Below are 23,438 nucleotides of genomic sequence, written 5' to 3'. Positions count from 1 at the left end.
CTGTTCAGGTTTTGATACTGTGCTCATTCTTGTATCTGAGCATCTTCCAGGAGTGCGTGCATTAATTCACACCACACTTATTGTCTACAAGAATTCCCACAATTTAAGTAAAGCTTAACAGCTATAAAAATCCAATTATTTCTCACTTAATTAGTGGTTAAAAAGTTAGATTTTCAAAATACCATTCTTGACACATCACACCTTTTTTAAAAAAAAACAAGATTCTTTTTATGCAGGTTTTTAAAAAGAAACCCTATATATTTCAAACTGCTGAAATGTTTGACTGCATACCTTGTTCTTTGCAGGGTCTCTTTTTTTAACCTAAAAAACACTTCAATCCCAAAACAACTGCAGCACACAAGGAAAGGATTCCCCTCTAGCAGATTGAGATTCGTTTTGGTCTTCACAGGCACCTAAATCTCTTCTATTCCCTACAGCAAAAAGTAAGTTATTATAAGCTAAGAACTTCAAGCAGTCCTTAGTAGAGAGTAATATTATGAGCATGCATCTTACAAATGGGGAGATGGAGAAATGTGCTATTACAGCAAACCATATACGTACCCAGCATTTCTAATTGCAACCAGTAAGCGACCAAGTTTCAAAGCGAAAATATCAGTTTTAGGCAATGTCCATATTTTTAAAAACACCACACAACAGGATCAATCAGTAATTGATTTGCTACTCAAATAAATAGAAAATCTGCATTTTAATGTCACATTGAATTTTAGTACATTTCAATCCAAGAAAAAAAAAAACAGAGACATGGTAATGAGTACAGGATTATATATTACAATATGCCTTGTTATATTACATTTGTGGCTGTATGATAAAAATAACTCTGGCAGATGGAATCTGAACTCATTAAGTAACTGTCAGGAATAAAGCATTAAATGCATTTCTGAAATAAGTACTTTATTTAATTTCAAAATCTTCAAACAGCATAAGACCGTGGCCTTGTTTAAAAAAGTTAACACTGAGCCAGCTGAATAAGTATTTTGAAAGGTTTTAAGATACTTAAAATAGACAATGCTTTCCCCAATCTTGCATCCAATGAAGGGCTGGATGATTTCTACAGCAGCACAGATGGCTAAATCCATCATGAGCCTTGAACTAGAAATGTACACTACTGAAATCTTCAAGGAATCCAGCAAATTTCAGAAGTTGCTCACTTCATATGAAAGCAAGAGAGTTATTGTATGCAAAAATATTTTTTAAACCGTTCTTAATTTTAAATGGAAATCTAAAGGCATGGTCTTTTCATTATAAAAAAAGTAAAGGTACAACAGAAACTCTAGAGGAAGGTTTTCAGCTATATTGATTTTGCGACCCTCTGAGAAAAAGGAAACAAACTGAAAAAAAACCAAACAAAAAAAGGTTCATTCGTTAAGCTTTGTGCTCTAACCAAAGTACTTACAGTGATTTTTCAATGGCAAAAGCCCATGCTGACTGGGTGACAACAGTTCCAAATACTTTTTATTTGAAAAGAAAGAACACTAAAATTATCCAGTCATGCAATGTTTTTCTTAAGCATTCTGCATCTCTTTTCCAATCTTGTAGCTAAGGATCTTGTTCCAGTCAATCTTAGTGCGGGTAACTGGCAATTGTCGACGTAAGGCCTTGAAAGTAGTGTCTGACATAGTTTGATAATTCTCACTGATAGCAGTCTGTTAAACAGAGCAAAGAGTTAGAATTATTCAAAACAAAACTACACTGGAAAAAAGAAAATAACTGAAACAGTGGCATACGTATACAGATAATTCAAATAATCACAGGATAATGTGTAACCTGTTGCCTCCTGTTCTTAAGTCTTACTAAAATTATGCAGTCTAAAAAAATTAAGATCACACATGTTTTCAGTAAGCTGTCAAATGGGAGCCCAAACTCTGTCTTGGTTTTGAAAGTTAAATATAGGTTTTGAGAGCTAACAGCATTACCATAGACCATAACCTTTCACTTTTTTCCCCCCTATGGGGGTGATCAGTTTGCACATACACTACATTTAGGGTCAGTAGAATTAAAAAATTCAAACTGATAATATCAATGTATATTTTAAAGCATTTTTAAAAAGTTGATTTAAATTTTCAGTTGTAGGAAATTAATGACAGCAGATGCTGAGATTCAAAAAATTAAAGCTTTATAACTGTTAAACAAATTGCTTACATCACATCAAAAATATGCCAAGTAAATATCTTTAAATCAAACTCAAATTCTCAAGCAGCATTATTCTTCCTTTGCCTCGCAGTAAATTTTGATTATTGATGGAAATATTTGTTTGTGAAATCAATGCTTAATGATAAAAATCCAATCATTCCAAGACTAAATACGTGTAAGCACTACAAGTAACACTTTTAGTCATCTGAATTTAAAGTGTACAGTGTTATTTTGCTAAAAAGCACAAGTGGGATATAATTTCGTGCCTGAAAGTGATCCCTTAGATCAAAAGTTTAATGAACATGGAACTCAAATTTCCACAAATGGCTCCTAGAACAGTTATATTTTGCAAACTCTATAAACCTCATCCATTTGAAATACTTGTCTTATTCAAATAAGGTGAGGTTCTGATTTGCTTAGATGGAAATTTCCACCAAAATGTGAACTTCTTGCTCTGGTGAAATATTATCTACATATCAAGATGTGTCCATCCAGAGTATTTAACTGTGGACTTGCCTTTCATAAGAGGTTGTGCACTTCTGAAATGAAATAATGTGGATTACACTTGTGCCTAGAAACTCTAGTGAAACTCAGCGTCCCACTGTGCTATACTGACAAAAAAATCTGCCCTCAAAAAGCTCAGTCTAATTTAAAACAAGACGCAACAAGTAGGTGGAACAACCAGAAGGACTGGGAGCAGGAAATGCGGGTAACAGAGAAGTTTTAGTTCTGCACTCTAGCTATCAGCACAATTAGACTGTCTTGACTCTGTTTCTTAAAGTTATAAAATGAACGGTATTATAGCAATAATCCTTAAAATTGAAATGAAATACCAAAACTGCATTCACTTACAAAAGCCAGTTTTCCTACTTCAGTAATATTACATGAGTTTTCGTACTCAGTCTAAGTGTACACAATATTAGGTGAAATTACACATTGTTTTACATATGAGTAATAGATTTTGGATGTTTCAGAAGTCATACCTGATACTCATTTTCTGCAGCCTCTACAATTTTTATAAATTCCTTTGCTGTTTGGGCTTCATTCTAGGGAAGAAAGGATTTGTTTTCAAATTAAGTAACTCTAAAATGTAACAACCCTAAAAAAGCTGTCAGTGAATTATACTTCTCCTGCAATTATAAGATGCTTAAAGTAGCCTCCAATAGCCAGAAAGTCTATAATAGATTAATTGGGCTTTCATAACAAGTGTTATTCAGTTCAAGCCTCAATCTGAAAAACTTTGTGCTTCCTAAAGCCTGAGTAACTCCATTTTCTCTTTGGTACTATATTTTGAATGCCTGAGTTATGCCTTGGTGCTGCATATCTCTATAGTCCTTAAGTATAAACTAAGCTCATTACTGGAAAGAGGAAAAACTAGTGAATCTTAAGAAAATTTGCAGCAGTATCACTGTCTAGTTACTTGTGGGCAAGTCACTATAGAACCATTTATGGAAGCCACGGCTATTAAATACCTGTGGGCAAGAGAATATAGAGCCATTTAAACAGCTAAGGATAGTACATACCAAAACAAGCAGATCTCATTGAGCCCTTCTCCAGTTATTTTTGCCAAAATTATTGGCAAAGACTAATAACAATAACAAGACTGTAGAGAGATGCATTTGAAAGTACTCGTACTATAACATATTTGATTATTCAACAGAAGTGAAAAATAAGTCTCTAAAAATATTGTAAAACAAGGGTGTTAAAATGTTTAATCTTTACCATAAAACTCAGTTTACACAGGGCAACCTTAAGAATATGAACAATTGATCAGAGCTCCAAGAGGATTTCCAGCAAGAGGCTACTGCTGAGCTGAGAAATAAGGGATACTGGAACTTGGGGGTCTAGCTTGCACATTTTTAGGAGACTCGGAGATAAGGGTGCATCTGGAGCAGGGCATCCTAATGCCAACATTTTTAGATAGACTAGCAGAGCGCCTTGGCCAAGAGTCCCATCCTAAAAGAATGGGTAATCCTCTCTCCTTGTCTTCTACCAGTCAGAATTTGACCTTATGGGAAATAAATTAAGCTAACTCCTTGAGGGGTATGCCTAGAAGGTGGTAGCCTCCAGATCTGCAAGAGGAGCTGCTTCCACAGAGATGGGAGTTGTCTTCAGCAGTGGAGCTATAAAAAGGTTCCTGGAAATTACAGAGGAGGAAGAGGGGGAGACCAGTGGAGGTGGTGCCCACTTAGTGAAAAAGAAGAGGCCTGAATCCTGCAGAGAGGCAAGGAAGAGAGACCTCATATGCTCTATTGAGTCAGGCAATCTTTCCTGGACTAACAGCTTCTGCTCAGCTTCCAGAAAAAAAGGCCATGTATGTTGGGAGGGCTGAGAGACACTGAATGAATCCCCTACTGATTTGGCATACTTATTCATATCTGTCTTTAGCAAGGGAGCTTTGAAATTATTCATTTCAGGTCTGCTGTTGCTGGTAGGAAGCTGCTGCTCAGCCACATGGTGAAGAAAAGGAGGGGGCCCGACAGCTAAGGCACTTTTCCTGCTCTCTCCAAGAGGACAGTGGGCTTTGCCTGTGTTGTCTTCTATGCCTTGTATGCCTGAAGTCTAAATATGCCTGAAGAGGACACATTTTGTTGCCCTTCTCCCTGTTAAGAGCAAGGAAGGCAGGCTGTTTGAGGAAGTGATAAACACCAAATCTCTTGGTCCAGATTGGTCCTTCAGTATCTGACTGATATGGCAGGACAGGACCCACTGTTGGAACAGTCCCCTCAGTCTCCACTGAAGCAACTGTCAGATGAAAAGAGCATAAGTAAGGATGTTTGGTCCCTTTACTTGACTCAGAAATAATTTCCATGTCTACAACTTCTGAAATTTTATCATTTAGCACCACACTTCCCCACTCTGTATGCTGTTATTGTGATTGGAAAGCCAGCGAGCCTTGCTTTTTTTTTTTAAAATATATATTTATTTTAATTCGCAAAGTTTTGTTAAATCCAGTTTGGCACTCAGAGCCCAGTTCTTCATCAGCATGTCATGATCATCTGAGATGCTTTCAAAATGTACTTTTTCCATTCCCTTCCGCTAATTTAATTTCATTGACAAGTTTATTAATGGACACTCCAAGCACTAAATATGTTTATTCACTTCCTCATGCCTTCTACCAGTCATGGTATTTTATTATTAAGAGCAATTATTAGTTCATTCTGCACTCAGACAGCACCAGTCCCTATAGTGAACAGGCCTTAGGATGCAACTGTTTCCACACAAATGGTTATTTTTAGGCATCTCCTCCCTAATGCACCATAATCATCTCTATCAAAAAGGGACAGCTAAGAAGAAATAAGGCCTGTATCCAGCAGGCGTGGAGCCTCTCAGCTGCAGAATATGTGAAATTTTGTCTCTGTCCCCTGAAATGGATTTAAATGTCCATGAAATCAAAGGCCTGATATCACTGGTTACAGATAGCTTGAACTAGTATAGCCTAACACTAGTTATGGAATTCTCCCCTAACACACTGCTATTTTTAGAGCCTTCATCTTCTCCTAAGCAAATGCTGCCAATTGTGTGGCAATACTTGGGAGGGGAAGGAGAGTGTGTTCAGCAGGTACTACAGACCAAACTCATTGCACATTCAAAATATAATTCCATAAGCCACACAGCCACCTAAAATTAACAGTTTACCAAGAGTTAGAGTAAGTGCAGATAAATAATAATAAGTGCAGACAGTTTAAACTAACTATAATCTCACAACTAAAATTAATCTGTCTTGTTTCTTTAAAAGTCACAAGCAAAAAAAGTCATGCAGCAAATTCAAATTACAGTACTCTGGAGGACTTCACAGAACACAGAAGACATCTATACCTAAATGTACACGCAATGTAAAAATATTAGCTAGCTACTTGCATGTACAATTTTATTCACGTATTTCTAAATGGTGAAAGTATCTTATGTCAGAATGTCTAACCAGCACTGTTGTGTAGAATACAAGAAAAAACACTTGCAGTGTAGAATACAAAGGCCAGAACTCACGCTGAGCATCAAAAGTCTTAACAGTGTCATATTAAATAATACATCCAAAACCTATACCAAAAATGTGTCACTTAAACAGATAATGAGATCTTGTAAAAAGATAACTTACAGACACTGTTAATGAATCTTGTACGTCTTTATGGCTCACTAGCTGAACATTACCATCTTCATAATAGTGAACCTATGCAAAAATAAAATAATATTACAGTACGACAGATAGTGAATCAGCATGGTGGTAAAATGCCAACATTAGTCAATATGTAAACACACTTTCCTGGGGAAAGGGCGGGAGCTACTGGTGGTGCATTTTCACTGAAATGCAGAGTTATACTTGAAGTGCTCAGCATTTATGTGCTCAGAGTAGCACTTTTCGTGTCTAGGAATTTCTTTTGCAATTAACAGTTCATTTTATCCAAGCTACTTGCGGTAGCAGGAAGGTGTCGTTCTTCAGGAGACTTTTTGGAAGCTACTCAAGTAGCGAGGATTGACTTTGTTCAAGGAGAGTTTTGGCAAAGCTTCAGACTGCAGTGTATTGCTGTCCTCCTTGCTCACCCAGACTTTTTGCTGGAGGCAGTGTGACATCTTGTATTAAGCAAGCCCAGGTGATCTTTCTAAAAAGAATTCCCTCCTGCACAATAATATTCGGAACCTAACTAGGAGACAAAGCAGAATATGTTTTGAAACTCTTGATCTCTCCCCACAACGGTTTACTGTACTCCCCCCCGCCCCCCGCCCTCAATTTACAGTCCTACCAGTCTTAGTCTTAGATTCTTTAAAGGTATTAAAACTAATCTTGATAAAGTCAATGAGTTAAAATCTGGAGTGATTTGAAGACACTGAAAATGTAGGATTATAATGCTGAACACTGGTTTCTATGTGGAGGATTTAAACACCAATGGGAAATTAAAGAGGTACTTAGATGTAAGGTTATTCACAGCAAATGACATGGTATTGAAGAGGAATGGATATCGTTACAATTTAAACTGGAATCTTTGGAAAATGCTAAGGATAAAAGGATTGTGGCCTTTAATGCCAGAATCAAAAGGAAATTATGATGCACATGCACTTGCAACTGAAACTGAGAGAAAGGTCTTGGAACTGAGCCTCGAGACAGAAAATTAGGATTTTTTTGTTTGTTTGTGTTTGTTTTTACACTTGTGGCCCTAGAGTTCATTGATAAAAAAATGGGCAACTGAACTGTAAATTGTACCTAATAAATGGTGGGATATGCCCATCCATGTTTACCTTTCTAATCACTTTCACAGAGGAACATCAATGGCACTGTATCAATATAAATGCTACTTCCAAAATGAAACAGAGGAGGAGAATTTTTTTTTTTTAAGGGTAAGAGGACATCTGTTTACCAGTTGTGGCAAAAATAACTGACACCATTCATTCACAGCTGAATTTACAGAGAAGGAAATCAATTCTATTTTTTACCCCTCTAAACAGATGAAAAAGGTGCCATTCATTATCAGAAAATGAGAATTTGATACAGTTGAAGAAACATTTATTGAAAAAAAGACAGACTCTGCCCATGATGCACAGCAAAATCATAAAACACAGGCATTAGGATTCCTCTAGTAGAGGCTCCAACAATCACTCTTTTGGGAAAGAGTTTCTGCCTTCCCATAGGGACTGGTAAGGACGTACGTTAGTGATTTCTAATGTATATATGTACTCATTACTTTGGCTGATCTTGTAATAAGTCTGGTACGGTATTCAAGGAAATGTTTGACGTTTTTGATAGTGTAAATGCCGATTCTTAATCCTTTTTTAGAAAGTGTTTCCATTTGCATTGTAGAAGCAACATACAACTTTTGGAACAAGGAGTATATTCCTCTAATCCTATGCCTTCAAGAGAAAATAGCCTAAAGCTGCATCCAGCCTTCTTTGACGAGACACCAACCCTTTTGATTCAGGAGGCAAGAGAGCCAACAAAAAAAACCCCCAAACCAAAAACCCAGAACAAAAAACCCAACCCCCCGCTCCACAACACACAAAATGAGATGAGTCTCCAAAGCCCTCCATCATCCATTTTTACTATATATATATGAATGCATGAATGACTATTTACAGACAGAATTAATGCCAGTTTATTTTAAAATACCGCAGAATGATTAATTAAATGTGTATTTGTTCCATTTTTTCTTGTACCACAATTATTATTGTTGCTACATCACCATGAGATTCCCGTGGTTAAAAAAAAACCTAGAGACCTACTATACGCTGAAGTATACAATTTATGATAAGCCTACCTGAATTTTCAAGATGCCAGCCACCTGAGTGGTTGAAGGGGTAATTGCAAACTTCCATTCTGACCTCCAACGGCCATTCCTTAAAAATAAAAACAGCAGCTATAAATAAGGCAGGGAAAATAATTTGAATAAAATGTTGAATTTCAAACACCTAGTTTTGCACTACTAATGACACACTTGGATTTAATTTGAAATCACTAAGGGAGGTAGTATGGGAAACACGCAATACTCTTACAAAAGAAAATCACTCATGGTTTTAAGACACAAACAGTTGAGAAAAACTGGGACTCTGTAGAAACACTTATTGCTGCTTTTGGATACGAAGCATGATTTTTTATTCATACAGCCATTCTAACAGGAACTTTTTCTTGGTCTCTAAAAATGTTCCTCATTATTAATTATTTGTCAATTGGGCATGTGTAGCTGAGTACTGTTTAGAGCAAAGGAAGACTCTATTACTGGAAATCTCCAGTAACAGTCACCTTTTTGCAGCTCACTAGCTTTAGAATCTGCATTTTTATTTAAAAAAATACCAAAACACCCATGAATCACTACAATGTTAACTGTAGCTAAGGCTTTGGACTGCTCTGACAGAAATATAAAGCTCCAGAACCGTAGGCACTCCTTCCATTACAAAGGAATGCAATAGTCTTCCCAAACCACTCAAGGGGAGATTGTATCTTTCCAGATGTCAGAAATACAGGTAGGCTACATTTCAAACTTTGCCTCCCTGCAAGGCATACATTTCTGAAAAGGTTAGTGGATCATTCTGTCAGGGAGGAAAAAAAAGCTATATTAGGACAGCCACAATTTCTACTCTGTGCATGTTTAAGAAACAAACAGTTTGGGTACAGCATAAACTCACTTTCCATAAGAAGATTAGCTACAGATTTTATTCCCTTTCAGAAGGTAACAATACAGAGACCAAAAAACAGTTTAAGATGACCAAATAATTAATCCACACAAATTGATGAAGAAATGCTCCACTGAATGTATTTCAGATGACAAGTTAATGTCCAAATCCATGATACCTTAGGCTATAATTTCAGAACTCAAAGTCCAAGCAAGGTAGGGTTTGATAGGTACTTAGCTATCTTTGGGTGGGGTGGAGAGCATAAGGTTCTGCAGAAGCTGTTGGTTCAGTGTTGAGTCACTAGTTTCCCAGCTAGGCTGCTAAATGGCACTGAAATGCTACAAGTGCCATAACACTGAGGTCCTGACATCTTGCAGCTACAAGAAGTGCCAAAGGATCAGTTATAAACAGATGTTAACCACAGTGCCCTAACTAAACTCTAATTTGTGTTACTACATTCTGCATACCTAATATTCTTCTTGTTTCAATGTGAAGAACATATTCTTCACTTCCTGAACAGTTACAGGATGGTAACTAGTATTCTGCAGGTTGTTAAATGATTGCAATATTTCACTCGAGCAGAGCCTACATTTTAGTGAAAAAGTAAGTCATTTCAATGGTTTGTAAAGTCCTTTGTCATCCTTCAGTGTAAACGGCATTATCATAATTTAAGTTATAAACATTACTGTGTAATCATTGCTGAACCAAGGATTTCTAGAAGCTTGTTACACACATACCAAAGGCTTTCAACTGCTTTTTAAAATGATTTTATGCAATGTGTCTTTACTAATCTATTTTATTTACTAGCTGTCAGCTGTTTTCCAACAGAAATTTCCATTGGAAAATTTCCATTGACAAAAATTAAAACGCATTTCACAGGAATATGTCAATTTCATTGGCTCTTGGACTAGGCAGGTCTGCCTGTTTTTCTGCCAGCTTGGCTGCTATGCAGCTGGGAGAGCCTGGTAACTCAGGCTCTGAAAACCTCTAGTTTCCCTGATCTACAGCAGGAAGCACAGCAGCCCTTGAAGCCCCAGCGCAAACCATATGACTATCAGGGTTTCCAGGCTTCCAGCTTCTCAGTAGCCTGAGTTCTGGGCAGCTTAGTGAGCCTTGTCAATTTTGTTTGTATTGTGTATCCATTTCTCCTTTTAAGAGAAAAGCCTCAAACAGCCATTTGGAATCTTAATGTTACTTATATTTTTGGACTAAAAGGAATATTATGTCAATATATTCTAACCAAAGATACATTAAGATCAAATTAATTCACATTTATAAGCTAGTAAGCATAAGTCAGAACATTTTATCAGCTCTGCTGGTTAAATGAACAGACTTCAAGGCATTATATTGCACCAAATCATCTCACTGGCTGATACAGATGCATACTGGAATAATTATGCATATCTAATGTCGGCTTCCTGAACTAATGACGTAAGACCTCTTTTTGTAGATGGGAATGGAAAGATGTGCATGCATATCGTGTTACCAAAGAGGGCATAGCACAAGAGATAGAGAAATAGTGTTCTCTAACAATTACATCCACTAACGGTGGAACACCTTAAAAATAATAGCAGACCATTGCACGCAACTCAGACCCAACTCCTTCTGAAGCTATCCAGAAGTTCACTTCCAATGCTGCAAAACAGTCTTCACACAATTGTGTGTGATTTAATTTTAGTTATTAACCAGATAAACTTTTACAGAGCAAAAAGGAGGAATCCAAAGAAATCCAACTTACACCAGATTTTGGCTTACTGTTTGCCAAAATCTGGTGGGTAAAGGCCTAGTGCATGTGACTATTTAGAGAAAATGAGTTAAAATGCTGGCATTTTCCATTCTTTGCCAGTCACATCCACTATGGGACCTCATCCTGAAGAGTAAACAAATTAACAGGAGGGAACACACACAGACAGAAAATATATTGTGTGTGTTTTATATATATATACACACACATACACACACACACTAAAAAGCCACATAAGGAAAAGTTAATCATTTTTAATTCTGCTTTTTTGAGGAAATTATACAAGATTCCACTCTTGGGTCTCTCATCTTCATAGCATGACAGAGGTTGGAAATTCCCTGGCTTCTCAGACTTTAGGCCCTCTAAGGTTTAGTCATGAGGCTTGAGCACCTATATCTATAGCAACAAATGTGCTACTCTGATGGGAAAACTTCCAGGGAGTTGTACATAAGAATTAAAAAGCCTCTGACACTGATGGGAAAAATATCTGCTTTGAGTTTGTTTCTCTCTTAAATCTTTCCTACTGTGAAAATAAAGTAATAGTAACTGATGACATTTTGCATCATCTCAAGTGTTTTGCTTGAGTTTCTGAAACATACTCTTCTCATTCTCGTTTGGTGTACTCTTTTGGAGAAGTTAAAGCTAATGGATTTTTCACTTTTTGTATAGCTCCTTCATTGGGGGAGGTGGGGGGGGGGGAAGGAAGAGGGGGAGGAAGCTGGTTTTCCCTTTACCTGGAGAAACAAATTCCTGGAAAGTTTTAAGAGCTGGAGAATTTGAAAGACTGATGAAGTTTCTTAGCCACCACAGCTTGTCCTTTTGACACATGTTGCTCTACGATAGACTCCAATCTGGCCAAGAGGACTCATGAAGAAAAAGTCCTAACAAGACATTTCTCCTTATTTCTAAAAAAAAGCTCTCTGTATTACTGCTAGCAAAAACTCTCTCAAGAAGCTTGGATACAGATTTCCAGAAGTCATGGCTTGTCTTGCTCCCTTCCCCTCCCAATTTCCCACTTTTTCATGAACAAAACTGACCGGGGGGTGGGGGCGGGAGAGAGACGGGACGGGACACAGAACTGTGTTTTGCCTGGCAGTATATGGCTGGACTCTGGGAGAGTTTTTTGATCACTGATCAGGTTCACTGATTATTCTTCCCTTTGCCTCGTGAGGAATTGGTGGTGAATGACTCATGACCAAGGAGCTGTTGGGTGAAGCACAGGCTAAATATTACTACTGAAAGAATCCTGCTCATCTCCCTTCTGACAAAAAGGAACCATTAGTACCTCTGGGGTAACTGAGGCCTTAGCTATTGATAGTTTAAAGGAAAAATGCCAAGTGGGTGGAAATTAGTGAGCCCACATCCTACAGTAGGCTTCCAATCCCCACTGATTGCCTAAGTGAACCTAAGATACTCCTACGTCTGTGAAAGGACTGCTTCTGGGACTGGCTAGGAGAAATAGAAAGTGAAACAGTCTCCTTTGACATTTCTTCCTCTGCCAATGGAAAATAGCCGTAAATTTCCTGGTCCTCAATTTGCTTTTCTTTGTTGACATCTTACAGCTAAGAGAAAAGGACAGTCTTAAAGCTAAAAATAAGTGGCTGAAACAGTGGTCAAGGAAGAAAAAATGCAAGTAAGAAAAATCACTGGAAAGTCCAGGCAAAAGAGTGGCTGGGAATTTCCCAAATGCTCTGCAAAATAACATATCAGTAGCCTGCCATTTTGCTTCTTTTAGCAGCAAAGCTTTTTGCATAGCTCCTTATAGAAGCTTCTAAGTCACATAAAACAGATCTGGAACGTCTTCCCATCAAAAGAGGTGCACTATCCGATACTGAGGATGAGTGGATATGATTGTGATAGATAGAGTTACTTAAATATAGTGAAATATAACAAATACAGGATCAGTTAAGAACTTACCAAAAATTTTTTGCTTGGAACTGATGGCTCTCTATGCATGCAATAATGGTTTGCTGTCCATCAACTGTTTTACCATATACCTTAATTGCAAATGAAAAAGTAAAGTCATGCCAAGTTTTGAATGAATTCCTTAACCAAATTATAAGTACCCTGTGCAAGACAGATTTTTAAAAAGATATTTAGCTCTTGTATTGTACTATACTTCAGTGACATTACACTACAGAATTTTATTTTTATAACCACTTTCCATTATTTCTATGTATAAACAAAAGCAGTCAATAAATTAGCTTTAAACCATGTCTTGAGTGCTTGTATGATTTACAAAGGAGGAAAATTTAAGGACTCAGTATTTGGAAAATCATTAGACCTGGTCAAACTAAAATTTAGATGCTGCAGTACATAAAACTTTCAGATTAGCAACAAACTAGATATGTCTCAGCAACTAGGGATTTTAACCATGTAACTATGAGTGGTCATATGAGCGAGTCTTCACGAACAGTGCAACAATGGCTGGGTTTCAGACTATTCTTCGTCTAACTGGATATTTTAACTTTTAACTAGGGGAGAGGAAAACAGAGCAGTTAGACACCAAATGTACAACAGCAAGGTATATATTTGTTTCAGTATGTCTATGCCTCAGTATTTTGTCCACTGCAAACAATGGTACAAAAGAAAAAAAAGAAGATCTAAAAATCTAAGGAAATGGAATTGTAAAGCACATAGCATGACTGATATCAGAATCAAGTGCTAGTCTGATCCACAACGAAGAAAGGTTGTATTTTTATGACGCTACCATTACCCACTTTTGCTTTTAAATGCTGAGGATGGGGCAAAGTGCTTTCTCTCCTTTATCTTGCCATGCTATACCCAAAACTTTGTATTGTGTCTCCAAAGCAGCCCAAAAAAAGGCTATGAGTACACTTCATGTATCTTAAAGCAACACACCAAAGACCAGATTTATTCATACCAGTCTACAAGAGGCATTAAATATTAAACCTAAAACCTTATCCCCCCCCCCCCCCCCAAAAAAAAAAGTGTTAACTCCTCTTCACTTTGCTTACAGATTGATGACTGCAGCCATAGTAACTTGGCCTACCCCCAGCAGGTTTGTAGAAACTGCACTTCCAAACTGAATCTTTCCCTTATTGTTTGCAGTGGTGCTGTAGCCATGTTGGTCCCAGGATATGAGACAAAAGATGGGTGAGCTTGAAAGCTTGTCTCTCTCACCAAACAGAAGTTGATCCAATAAAAGATATTACCTCACCCACGTTGTCTTTCTAAAATCTTCTATTGGACCAATTTCTGTTGGGGAGAGACAAGCTTTTGAGCTTACAAACCTTGTCTCTTTCCCTTATCTCTAACTCCACTCAGAGTTCACTTAGTTACAGTGAAACGTCAATCCCGGTTTACTCACCCCCATAATTATCTGTTTTCTTACCAACAACACATTCTCTAGAGAAGATATAGCAAATCAATGTTCATTAAAATTTATGGTACTTCAGAGTCTAGTTCCTTCATGTTTGGAACCTTACAGATGTAGAACTGATGAAGAGAAGGGACTGTTGCTGCAGAACTGCCTACATTTTATAGAGACTCACTGGTGCTGAAGAGTTCTCTCCCCGTTCCCCAACTCTCCAAGACTGCACATCCAAATTACATTTAGCTATGATTTCAAATTGGCCTTTTCTTCCAGTTGAGATTAAGAGTTTAATTGCAGGTGTAAATAAGAGTAAAAATAAGTCACCATGCAAAATTCAGACTAGATTTTAAATAGCTCCTCAAGGCAGAGACTTTGTCTTCATGAACAATGCTTAAAATGTTCTCAACAATTCAAGTAATAATGTTAATATGATTTAGAAAAGCAAATATAATCAATCAATAACATTATCAAACATTAGCCAGACAGGTATCTCCGCCGTCACAAGCAGAACAGGATTTGGGACTACTCTAAATTCTCACACATTTTGATCTTGGAGCAATACAAGAGATACCACTGAGTCTCAAGAGGCTAGTGAGTAGCTAATGCTGCACAATCAATACCCCCAGAAGTTTCAGGAGCATGTTGTTGGGGACAAGGAGAGAAAGAAAATATATGATCGTAGATGGTGCAGAGTGGTGAGTAATGAGAACACTAAAACCGAAGACATTCCCACCTGTCAATTTAAGGACATGTCTGTACTAGACTTTACTTTGTGTTTACATTGTCTTGTATTTCAGGTAACAATATTCTCCTGCAGACAAAAATATAAGCAGACAAGGGAGACTTCAATCCCCCATCATTTCATAGCTGTATAGTACTTACTGTGCAGACACCACTGGGGTAGTGTTCTTTCACATAGGCTCTCATTGCAGTTTCTACTGAATTTCTCCAGGACTCAACCGCATTTTCAGCTTCATGTGGCCTAGGATCAGTAGCCTCCTTTCTTAAGTGATCAAATTTAAAAGCTATCTTGTTTTTTGGATCCAAAAATTTTCCATTGCCCAAATCACCGTGTTCTGTTATCAATACCTGCATTACAAAGTTGTAGTTGTAACCTACTTTTATTTTATTTAAAATATTTCTTTTTCACACAGAGTTTGGTCTTGACATCATTACACCATTCAGTACTGTGTAACCCCACCGAACAAAGGGAAAAGACTAAACTGTGCCAAGGTGAGGCTCATCCAAATCTCATGCTTTAAAAACATAAGATGTGAACTAAGTTCATGCACAGCAGCGGCAAAGAGGGGGGACGTAACAGATATTAAACAGCAGCAAACCTTGAGTTCTCATCTAGTTTACCCCCACATTGTAGTAAATGCAGAATTCATACATTAAATGGCGGTCTTCCAGTGTCCATGAAATTAGTGCATAATAATATTTCAAATTCTATATTACATTAATCTAATTTTTAAAAGATAGGGGTTTTTTTCCGTTCATGATGTAACTATAGGGCAGAGTTAAGATTGTTTAGGTGACTTCACTCTGCATCTTACAGGATTAGAGACCATGTGTCCCCCACTGCTTATATTGTAGCTCTTTATGGTTTACATTATAAACAGGTTATTAACTTGGAATATTACCCAATGCATATTTTTGCAAGAAAAGAAAAGAAAAAGTTCTAATATCATAGCATGCTCCTTAAACTTTAAGAAACCTGTTATGACTTAATATTTCACTGTATCCATACCTGTTCATCATAACCTTCAATTTTCACTGGAGTAAACTGATCCAGATTGTACTGTGCAAATGCACTAAAAGAAAAAAAAATGCATATCAAGTTTACCACACCACCTGTTTTGCAATAAACTTCTATACTATAGCACAGTAAAGACATTTTACAGAATAGTGTACTAGTTTAGTATGCTGAAGTGCCCAGGATATATATGCTGACACAAAGCGGGCGTACACAAAAAAAAAGTGTGCAGAATCCAAGAAGTCTATTCCAAATGAGAATGAAAATTTCTGTCCTTTAAGGTGGAATCTATTTTTGAAGTAATTTTTAATATATAGTGTTGCTATATATACAGAAAGCTTTTAGCATAGAGGGCATGACTATTAACCATTCAAAAATCTTGACAGGGTTAACCAACAGTTTAGAGATATAGTGCTGCCTAACAGAAGGAGCACTGAGATTCAGGAGACCTAGGTTCTATTCAGCCACTTCCCTGCTAGGTGACCTTCGACAAGTCACTTTGCCACTATGTGCTTCAGTTTCCCCATCTGTAAAATAGGGATCACACTCATCTCCTTTCTAGAGCTTTGAGACCTATAGATGAAGAGAGCTAGGTATTATCAGAATGCAAGAGCTGAAACCTTTTGAGTAAAAATCTCCAAATTTATGGAGATAAGTATAAGTTCACTAGATGTGGTCCATGGCACGGGAAAATAAAGTAAGAGTCTACTTATCCCTCCCCCTCCATCATCACCCCCCATTCCACCATCTTTGGGAACTTATATTTACGCATAATTTTTCATCCAAGAGTCCCAAATAGGCTCAAACTTACAATTTACTTTGTAGTGATAACTTTGCCAACCACTTCAACACTATACAACTTTTTATGACAAGAAGTGAAGAATACCTCTAACTGAAACTGGAAGGGGATTTGTAGATAAGCATGATGTAAGTTACCCAAATAAATATATATAAACACCCCTGCAAAAAAGTGCTCTGGAATCGTTAGTGAACACAAGATACAGGACTGCTTACGCTTTATCCAAAGAGACAGCACTTATAGGAGCACTGCTCTCTTTAGAAAACTGCTCCAATGTGGTTTCTATATTCAAAGGGCTGATTCAGTATTGACAGAGCACAGATGACAGAGCCATCAACACTACTTCTGTAACGCCCGAGTTTCCCTTGGACATCTCCAATACAACTATTGACCAACGCTAACTATTTAGTTTATTAGCTCTGATGAACACACAGACAGAGTTACAAGTGCAGAAATTAACAAGTCAGATCACTGTGATCACTTGTTGGTAACAAAACTTTAATAGAATGTGAAAGACAAAGTGTTTAGATGCTAAGCGTAGAATGTGATACTTACTGGGCTGCTCCTTCCCTAAGAAGATTATCATTATTAAGCAGCAGCCGAACATCTGAAAGAAAATATTTAAGTCTTAAAACTATTTTCAAGATGTTAGAAGAATACTTATTTTAATTAGCCCACAAAATAATTTTAATGTACATAGTATTAAATGTAACTTATTCCCCAAGAAAATGGGGGGGGGGGGTGGAAAGGGTGGAAGTAGATAGCAAACCTGTTAAATAATAGATACTTCACCATCATGACTCCACAGTAATTGGATGCAAGACAGATGACTAAAATGGATTCTCCCAGCAAGTAGGTAAGCAGATATAAGTAGGGCCCTACCAAATTCACGGCCACAAAAAAAGCATCATGGACCATGAAATCTGGCCTTGTGTGTGCTTTTATCCTATATTATATAGATTTCACGGGAGGAGACCAGCATTTCTCAAATTGGGGGTCCTGACCAAAAAGGGAGTTTCAGGAGGGTCACAAGGTTATCTTGTAGGTTGCGGGGGGCGGGGTGTCACGGTATTGCCACCCTTACTTCTGCACTGCCTTTACAGCTCGGTGGCCGGAGAGCAGTGGCTGCTGCTGGCTGGGTGCCCAGCTCTGCAGGCAGTAGCGCAGAAGTAAGGTTGGCAATACCATGGCATGGCATGCCATCCTTACTTCTGTGCTGCTGGCAGTGGTTCTGCCTTCAGAGCTGGGCTCCTGGCCAGCAGCCACTGCTTTCCAGCTGCCCAGCTCTGAAGGCAGCACCGCCACCAGCAACAGCACAGAAGTAAGGGTATGGCAACCCCTGCTACAATAACCTTGAAACTCCTCCACAACTCCTTTTTTGGGTCAGGACCCCTACAATTACAACACCATGAAATTTCAGATTTAAAGAGCTGAAATTATTAAATTTATGATTTTTAAAATCCTGTGACCGTGAAATTGACCAAAATAGACCATGAATTTGGTAGACCCCCTAGATATAAGCCATACTATACAAGAGGCATGATCAACAATCTAGGAAACTGTGCCGGATTAGCCACAAGAACGCTGTAATGGCTCCACTTGTCTACAGACAAGTGTTCAAGATGACTAAAGATCGTACAGCAGCCTAGCCATAGACTCTAAGTACAGTTTTTGACAGTGGTGATTAGTGTTGTATACATAGTTAATTTTAATTTATTGTATTTTCCCTGCCCCTATTCCAAACTCCTAGACGACTTTGCTAACCTGAACATATATTTCAATCCAGATTTCAAATCCGCAGGTGGATCAGAAACTGAATTGCAAGTAACTTCTTACATTCTTAAATATTAAGAATTATTTTCAGACACAGAAAATCTACACTCCTATGACAGTAAAATCCTAACCTGATAAATCACCACTTTGTGGATGCTTTCATGTGAAATACCTATATGCAAAGTTAATCACAAAACTGTTCAGTACAGAATACATTAAAATGTAAAAGGCTGGTTATAGGGTTAAAATTGAAAATAAAACCTAATATACGCTCCCACCTGCAAATCTGAAATTCAGATTTTCATTTAAAAGAACAATTTAAAATATTTCCTCACCTGAATGACTAATGTTACTATTATGCCACCTAACCCTGAATATTCTTTCCTCTCACCCAAATATTTATAAGGACCAAAATGATCAGATTATCAGAAACTGATACCTAGAATAGGAGATGGAATCTTTGTGTACTTAAATTACCAAAATTATTTAACAGACTTTGGAATTAGTTTTTCCACTGTACATTAAAATTTTGGTTGGTGTATAGTGTCTGAAGGAGAGCCCTCTCAACCATGGCTCAAAGCAGGGTTTTTCTATAAACATTCGCAAATTCATGAGGCTTGTGGGAAGGAGAAGGTAAAATATGGGAGATTTATCCACATGGAAAACCCCAAGTTTTATACCTAAAAAGTAAGTTTAACTTTTTAAATGACAACAGGGGGCTGCTTGTTCCTGTCTCCTGTTCCTTTCATTACTCTTCTATGTCTCCATCTTTATGTACCATCTTGGTTACATCCACACCTCCCACCTATACCATCATGTATAACTGTCCTTTCAATGCCGGCCTTCTATCCTCCTCTGTTCCGTACCCTCAATATCATACTCTCCCAGATCTTGCCCTCTTCCATACCCCCACACACCTCCCAATACACCCGCCGCCACACACTCCCTTTTAGGCTGTTCCCTTATGTACTCCCCTGCCTCCTTCCTCTATATCCCCAACATCTCCTGTACTCTATCACCATACCTTGGGCACTCATGCCTCAGAGCCATCTCATTCCAAAATAGAAAAATACAGCTCAATATCACTCCTCCAGGATCCCCACCCCCACCCATTTCACCTTCCCCCCAACCCTAAAACTATTGATTCATTACATTTCCCTTTGATCTCACAGCCTCCCACTCCATACCTTCCCCCCTGCAGCTTATCCCCACAACAACAGTATTAATGAAGTGTAAAAAAATATCAGCACAAGGTCAGTTTAACATTTATTCATAAACATTTTCACTTTAAACACTGCATTTTATATACTTAAACTCAACCAGCTCTTAAAACCTCCCCCCACCTGCCTCCAACTAACCACACCCAATATACAACAAGGTATTTTTAAGCAAGGTCAAAAAAACCTGGAGTGTCTAGCCTCGGTATATATCAAAGCATGAGCAGTTAACTGAAGTATCCTTCTTTTCATCAGATCAAACGCTATTAGCAGTTGTCAGTATTGCAGAATTGGCAATGGTGGCAAAGCAAGGTCTCATCCCCACAAAGCAGCGACTGAAGATAAACAGCATGAAATGGCAGAGAAGGGTGAAAAAACAAAAACAATGAACACCTAATCTCTGATAGCTTATTTAAAGTTATTAAACACACACACACACACACACACACACTCTATCTGAAATGCATTAACAAGTTAGATCCAGAGCAGGGAAGCACAAAGATACTCACCATTGAACACCTCATTAAATTCCCCAGGAGGAGCATGAATGATGAACTTCGCTGCTATGTGCACCTTAGATAAAATAAAAAGTATATTCTTATATAACTCTACAGCAAAGGAAATAAAAATATGTAAATATCAAGACTTCCAAAACTCAGTGTCCATCCATGCAAAACAAATCAGTTCTACTTTGTATGGTTTTAACGTCTAAAATATAAAGTCCTCCAAATCCCACTATTCAATACAATCCACATTCCCAAAACTATTTTTGTCTCTGAATATACCAGGAACAGGGACAAGGAGTTGTTTCTAAGCATAGGGGACAACATGGATGGAGGCTATCATATGCAACACAGAGGAGGAGAGAAGGGATACAATAAGTAACAAGACCCAAGTTGTAGAGCTTGCAATTCATAATATAATTTGCAATCACTATAATGTCCCTTTGTAATGCCAAGGCAGGGGAAATAGCTCTCTCTCTAATAGAATCAGGCCTCTACACTGGAAGCTGTCTATGGAAAGGGCCGTCTTTTGTCTGTACAAAACCTAACAGAGAGGGGTATTTGTTTCATTTTATAGTATTAAACTGAAGTGGAAGTTTCGTACTTGTTTCTTTAATTACCAGAATTTCAGATTTTTTTTTCTAGGAAGAAACTTCACACTTAAAGCTCATCTATGCCAAAACAGACAAAACCAAGACCTCATTAACATCATTACTGTAAGACCACCAGAAACTCAAACAGAAAATTGCGCCTGTGCTATGTGCGCTATAGAGTACTGCTTTCCAATATACTGAATTTTCACAAATCAAGAAAGCTGAAATGCTTCAGACTATATTCCATCAGGGTTTGCAGTTTCAAGTCAATAGGCCTGATCCTTGCAGGTCACTTAAATGTTTTTTTTGAAGATCCCATCTAAACACAAGCTTAGGAGCTTACAGCTGTGTCTACACCACAGACTTCTACCAGTTATTGACAGCTGTATAAGAGGTATGATCTAGAGCAGCAGTTCTCAAACTGTGGGTCAGGACCCCAAAGTGGGTCGCAAGTTCATTTTAATGGGGTTGCCAGGGCTGGCATTAGACTTGCTGGGGCCCAAGGCAGAAAGCCAAAGTCCAAGTCTTGCCATGAGGGGCTGAAGCCGAAGCTTGTGTTCCCACGGGGCTTGGGCTTCAGTCCCACACTTTGGGCTTGAGCTTTTTGCCCTGGGCCCCAGTGAGTCTAATGCCAGCCTTGCCAAAGCCTACGCCCCACTACATGGGGCTAAAGCCCAAGCCTGAGCAGCTTAGCAGTTCATGGAGCCCCCTGTGGCATAGGGTCATGTAGTAATTTTTGTTGTTAGAGGAGGATGGGGAGTGGGGTAACAGTGCAGTGAAGTTTGAGAACCACTGATATAGAGCCCTGCAGTGGGACTGGGATCCTGCTCCCATAGTAGCAAAAAAATGTACTTTGTTGCAGGTGGGATTGGGTGGGCAAAAAACCAACCAACCAACCAAAAAACCCAAAAAACAGACTGCAGTAATTTGTGGGAAAACATTAAATCTCTCACCAATTTGTCAATAATAGAATTTCAGCAATGTACAGCAAATTTTCCTTTGTTTTTTAAAGGTTTTAATACAAAGGTTTTAATACTTAAATTGAAGCAAGGGTAGAAAGAGATTTGGTGTCTACTATAACATAAGTTAACGTATTTTTTTTTACACGGTTTACGCAAGATTTGTTTTATTCTTTTAGTGGTAAAAATTGTCTGAATTCTGTTTATATATTTTATATAACATATTAACTGACTGGGTTTTTAGTAGTATGGGGAAAAATCTGTCTCTTGTGGAATCTAAAGTTTTTTGCAGGTGGGAGCACGATAAAAATGCAAGAAACAATGTAGGAGCGGGTGGTAGTGAGTCTTGTGGGACAGGAGAGGGATTAAAAAAAAAAGTCCTGCACAGGACTCTAGTGTGATTCCTGACACAGCTATGAGAGCAGAAGCCCCTTGTATATGTGCAGTTATACTGGCATATCTGTTATGTTTGTGTCGGTTTTATTGCACTGGTATAAAGCACAGTTTTGCCAGTATAGTATACGAATATTCTTTCATCAGTAAAGCACTTCTAGTTTCAATATAACCAAGCTCCTATTTTTCAAAAATTTGGGTTGTATAGATGTGAAAAAATGTCACAATAACTTAGTTCACTGAAAGTGTAAGCTTGTTAATACTGAAGCAATTTTGTTTTGATATGATGAGTTGATTCTACTAAGAGCATTTATTTAAAAATAAAAATAGTGTTGGCTCCTGATGCTGCAAAGCACATGAGTCCGATTTACATCAATGGAACTATTCAAAATTACAAACCTGCTTAAAGGGTCTAATCCTGCAACCACTTTTTAGGCCACTTCACCCCAATCTGTACTCATACTGCAATTTCTTAGTTTTTAAAGATATGACAGTCTTCATACAAAACAAAGCTGACATCGAGTGGCTCAACTGATGACTTATGCTGTTTTAGCCATTTTATTAAGAGCAGCTGCACTAATTCAATCCCTGTCTCCAATCCACTAATCCAGGACAAGGCCAACTCTTCAAGGATCTGATATTCTCTCTCACTTGTGTCCAGGATTAATCTCTCACAAACAATGGTATGAAATATAACACACAGATTGCCAATCCTTGAAAAAGCTGAGTTGTTTCATAGCATTAAAGAAAACACTGATTTATTCAAAAGCCTAGTGAAAGCTTGAGTTTATGTTTACCTGGAAGTGGCTTTTTAGAATAACTTAATGCTTTGTACTATTTTAAGCCTAAAGTTAGCAAGATGTATGCTATAACATGGATAATACTTTCTAATTTCAATTCTTCATTACCAGAATAATGGATTCTATAGTTTGTCAGAGGTCAATAAACAGGTACATTACTGAAAAGAACTAGTTTTATCATTACTAAAGAGAAATTTTCAGTACTAATTATACCTTCTTCCCAGAATTGAATGGTCCTTTTTATTCTTTCCAGGACAGATGGTGCTCCCTTATTTGGTGCAAGGGTTTTACTGAGGAATACTGACTAGTTTTCTA

The 23,438-nt window shown here is 37.8% G+C and overlaps 1 protein-coding gene across 1 annotated transcript in view; it reads right to left on the bottom strand.

The window, feature by feature from the left end:
* Positions 1-687: 687 nt before the first annotated feature.
* Positions 688-23,438, bottom strand: part of CAPZA2 (capping actin protein of muscle Z-line subunit alpha 2) — a 45,268-nt gene continuing 22,517 nt past the window's right edge. The window contains exons 2-10 of the mRNA XM_084617761.1: positions 20,385-20,448; positions 17,441-17,492; positions 16,081-16,144; positions 15,213-15,419; positions 12,911-12,990; positions 8,397-8,475; positions 6,248-6,319; positions 3,135-3,197; positions 688-1,664 (exon numbers count right to left, since the gene is read on the bottom strand). Of these exons, the coding sequence (XP_084473887.1) occupies positions 1,524-1,664; positions 3,135-3,197; positions 6,248-6,319; positions 8,397-8,475; positions 12,911-12,990; positions 15,213-15,419; positions 16,081-16,144; positions 17,441-17,492; positions 20,385-20,448 (822 nt within the window). The 3' untranslated portion in view covers positions 688-1,523. The remainder of the gene's footprint in view (positions 1,665-3,134; positions 3,198-6,247; positions 6,320-8,396; positions 8,476-12,910; positions 12,991-15,212; positions 15,420-16,080; positions 16,145-17,440; positions 17,493-20,384; positions 20,449-23,438) is intronic.

The sequence above is a fragment of the Lepidochelys olivacea genome, assembly GCF_965140295.1.
Source record: "Lepidochelys olivacea isolate rLepOli2 genome assembly, chromosome: 1".
Taxonomy (NCBI): Eukaryota; Metazoa; Chordata; order Testudines; family Cheloniidae; genus Lepidochelys; species Lepidochelys olivacea.
Note: the sequence above shows the minus strand (reverse complement) of the source record. Positions and strands in the feature narration are given on the sequence as shown.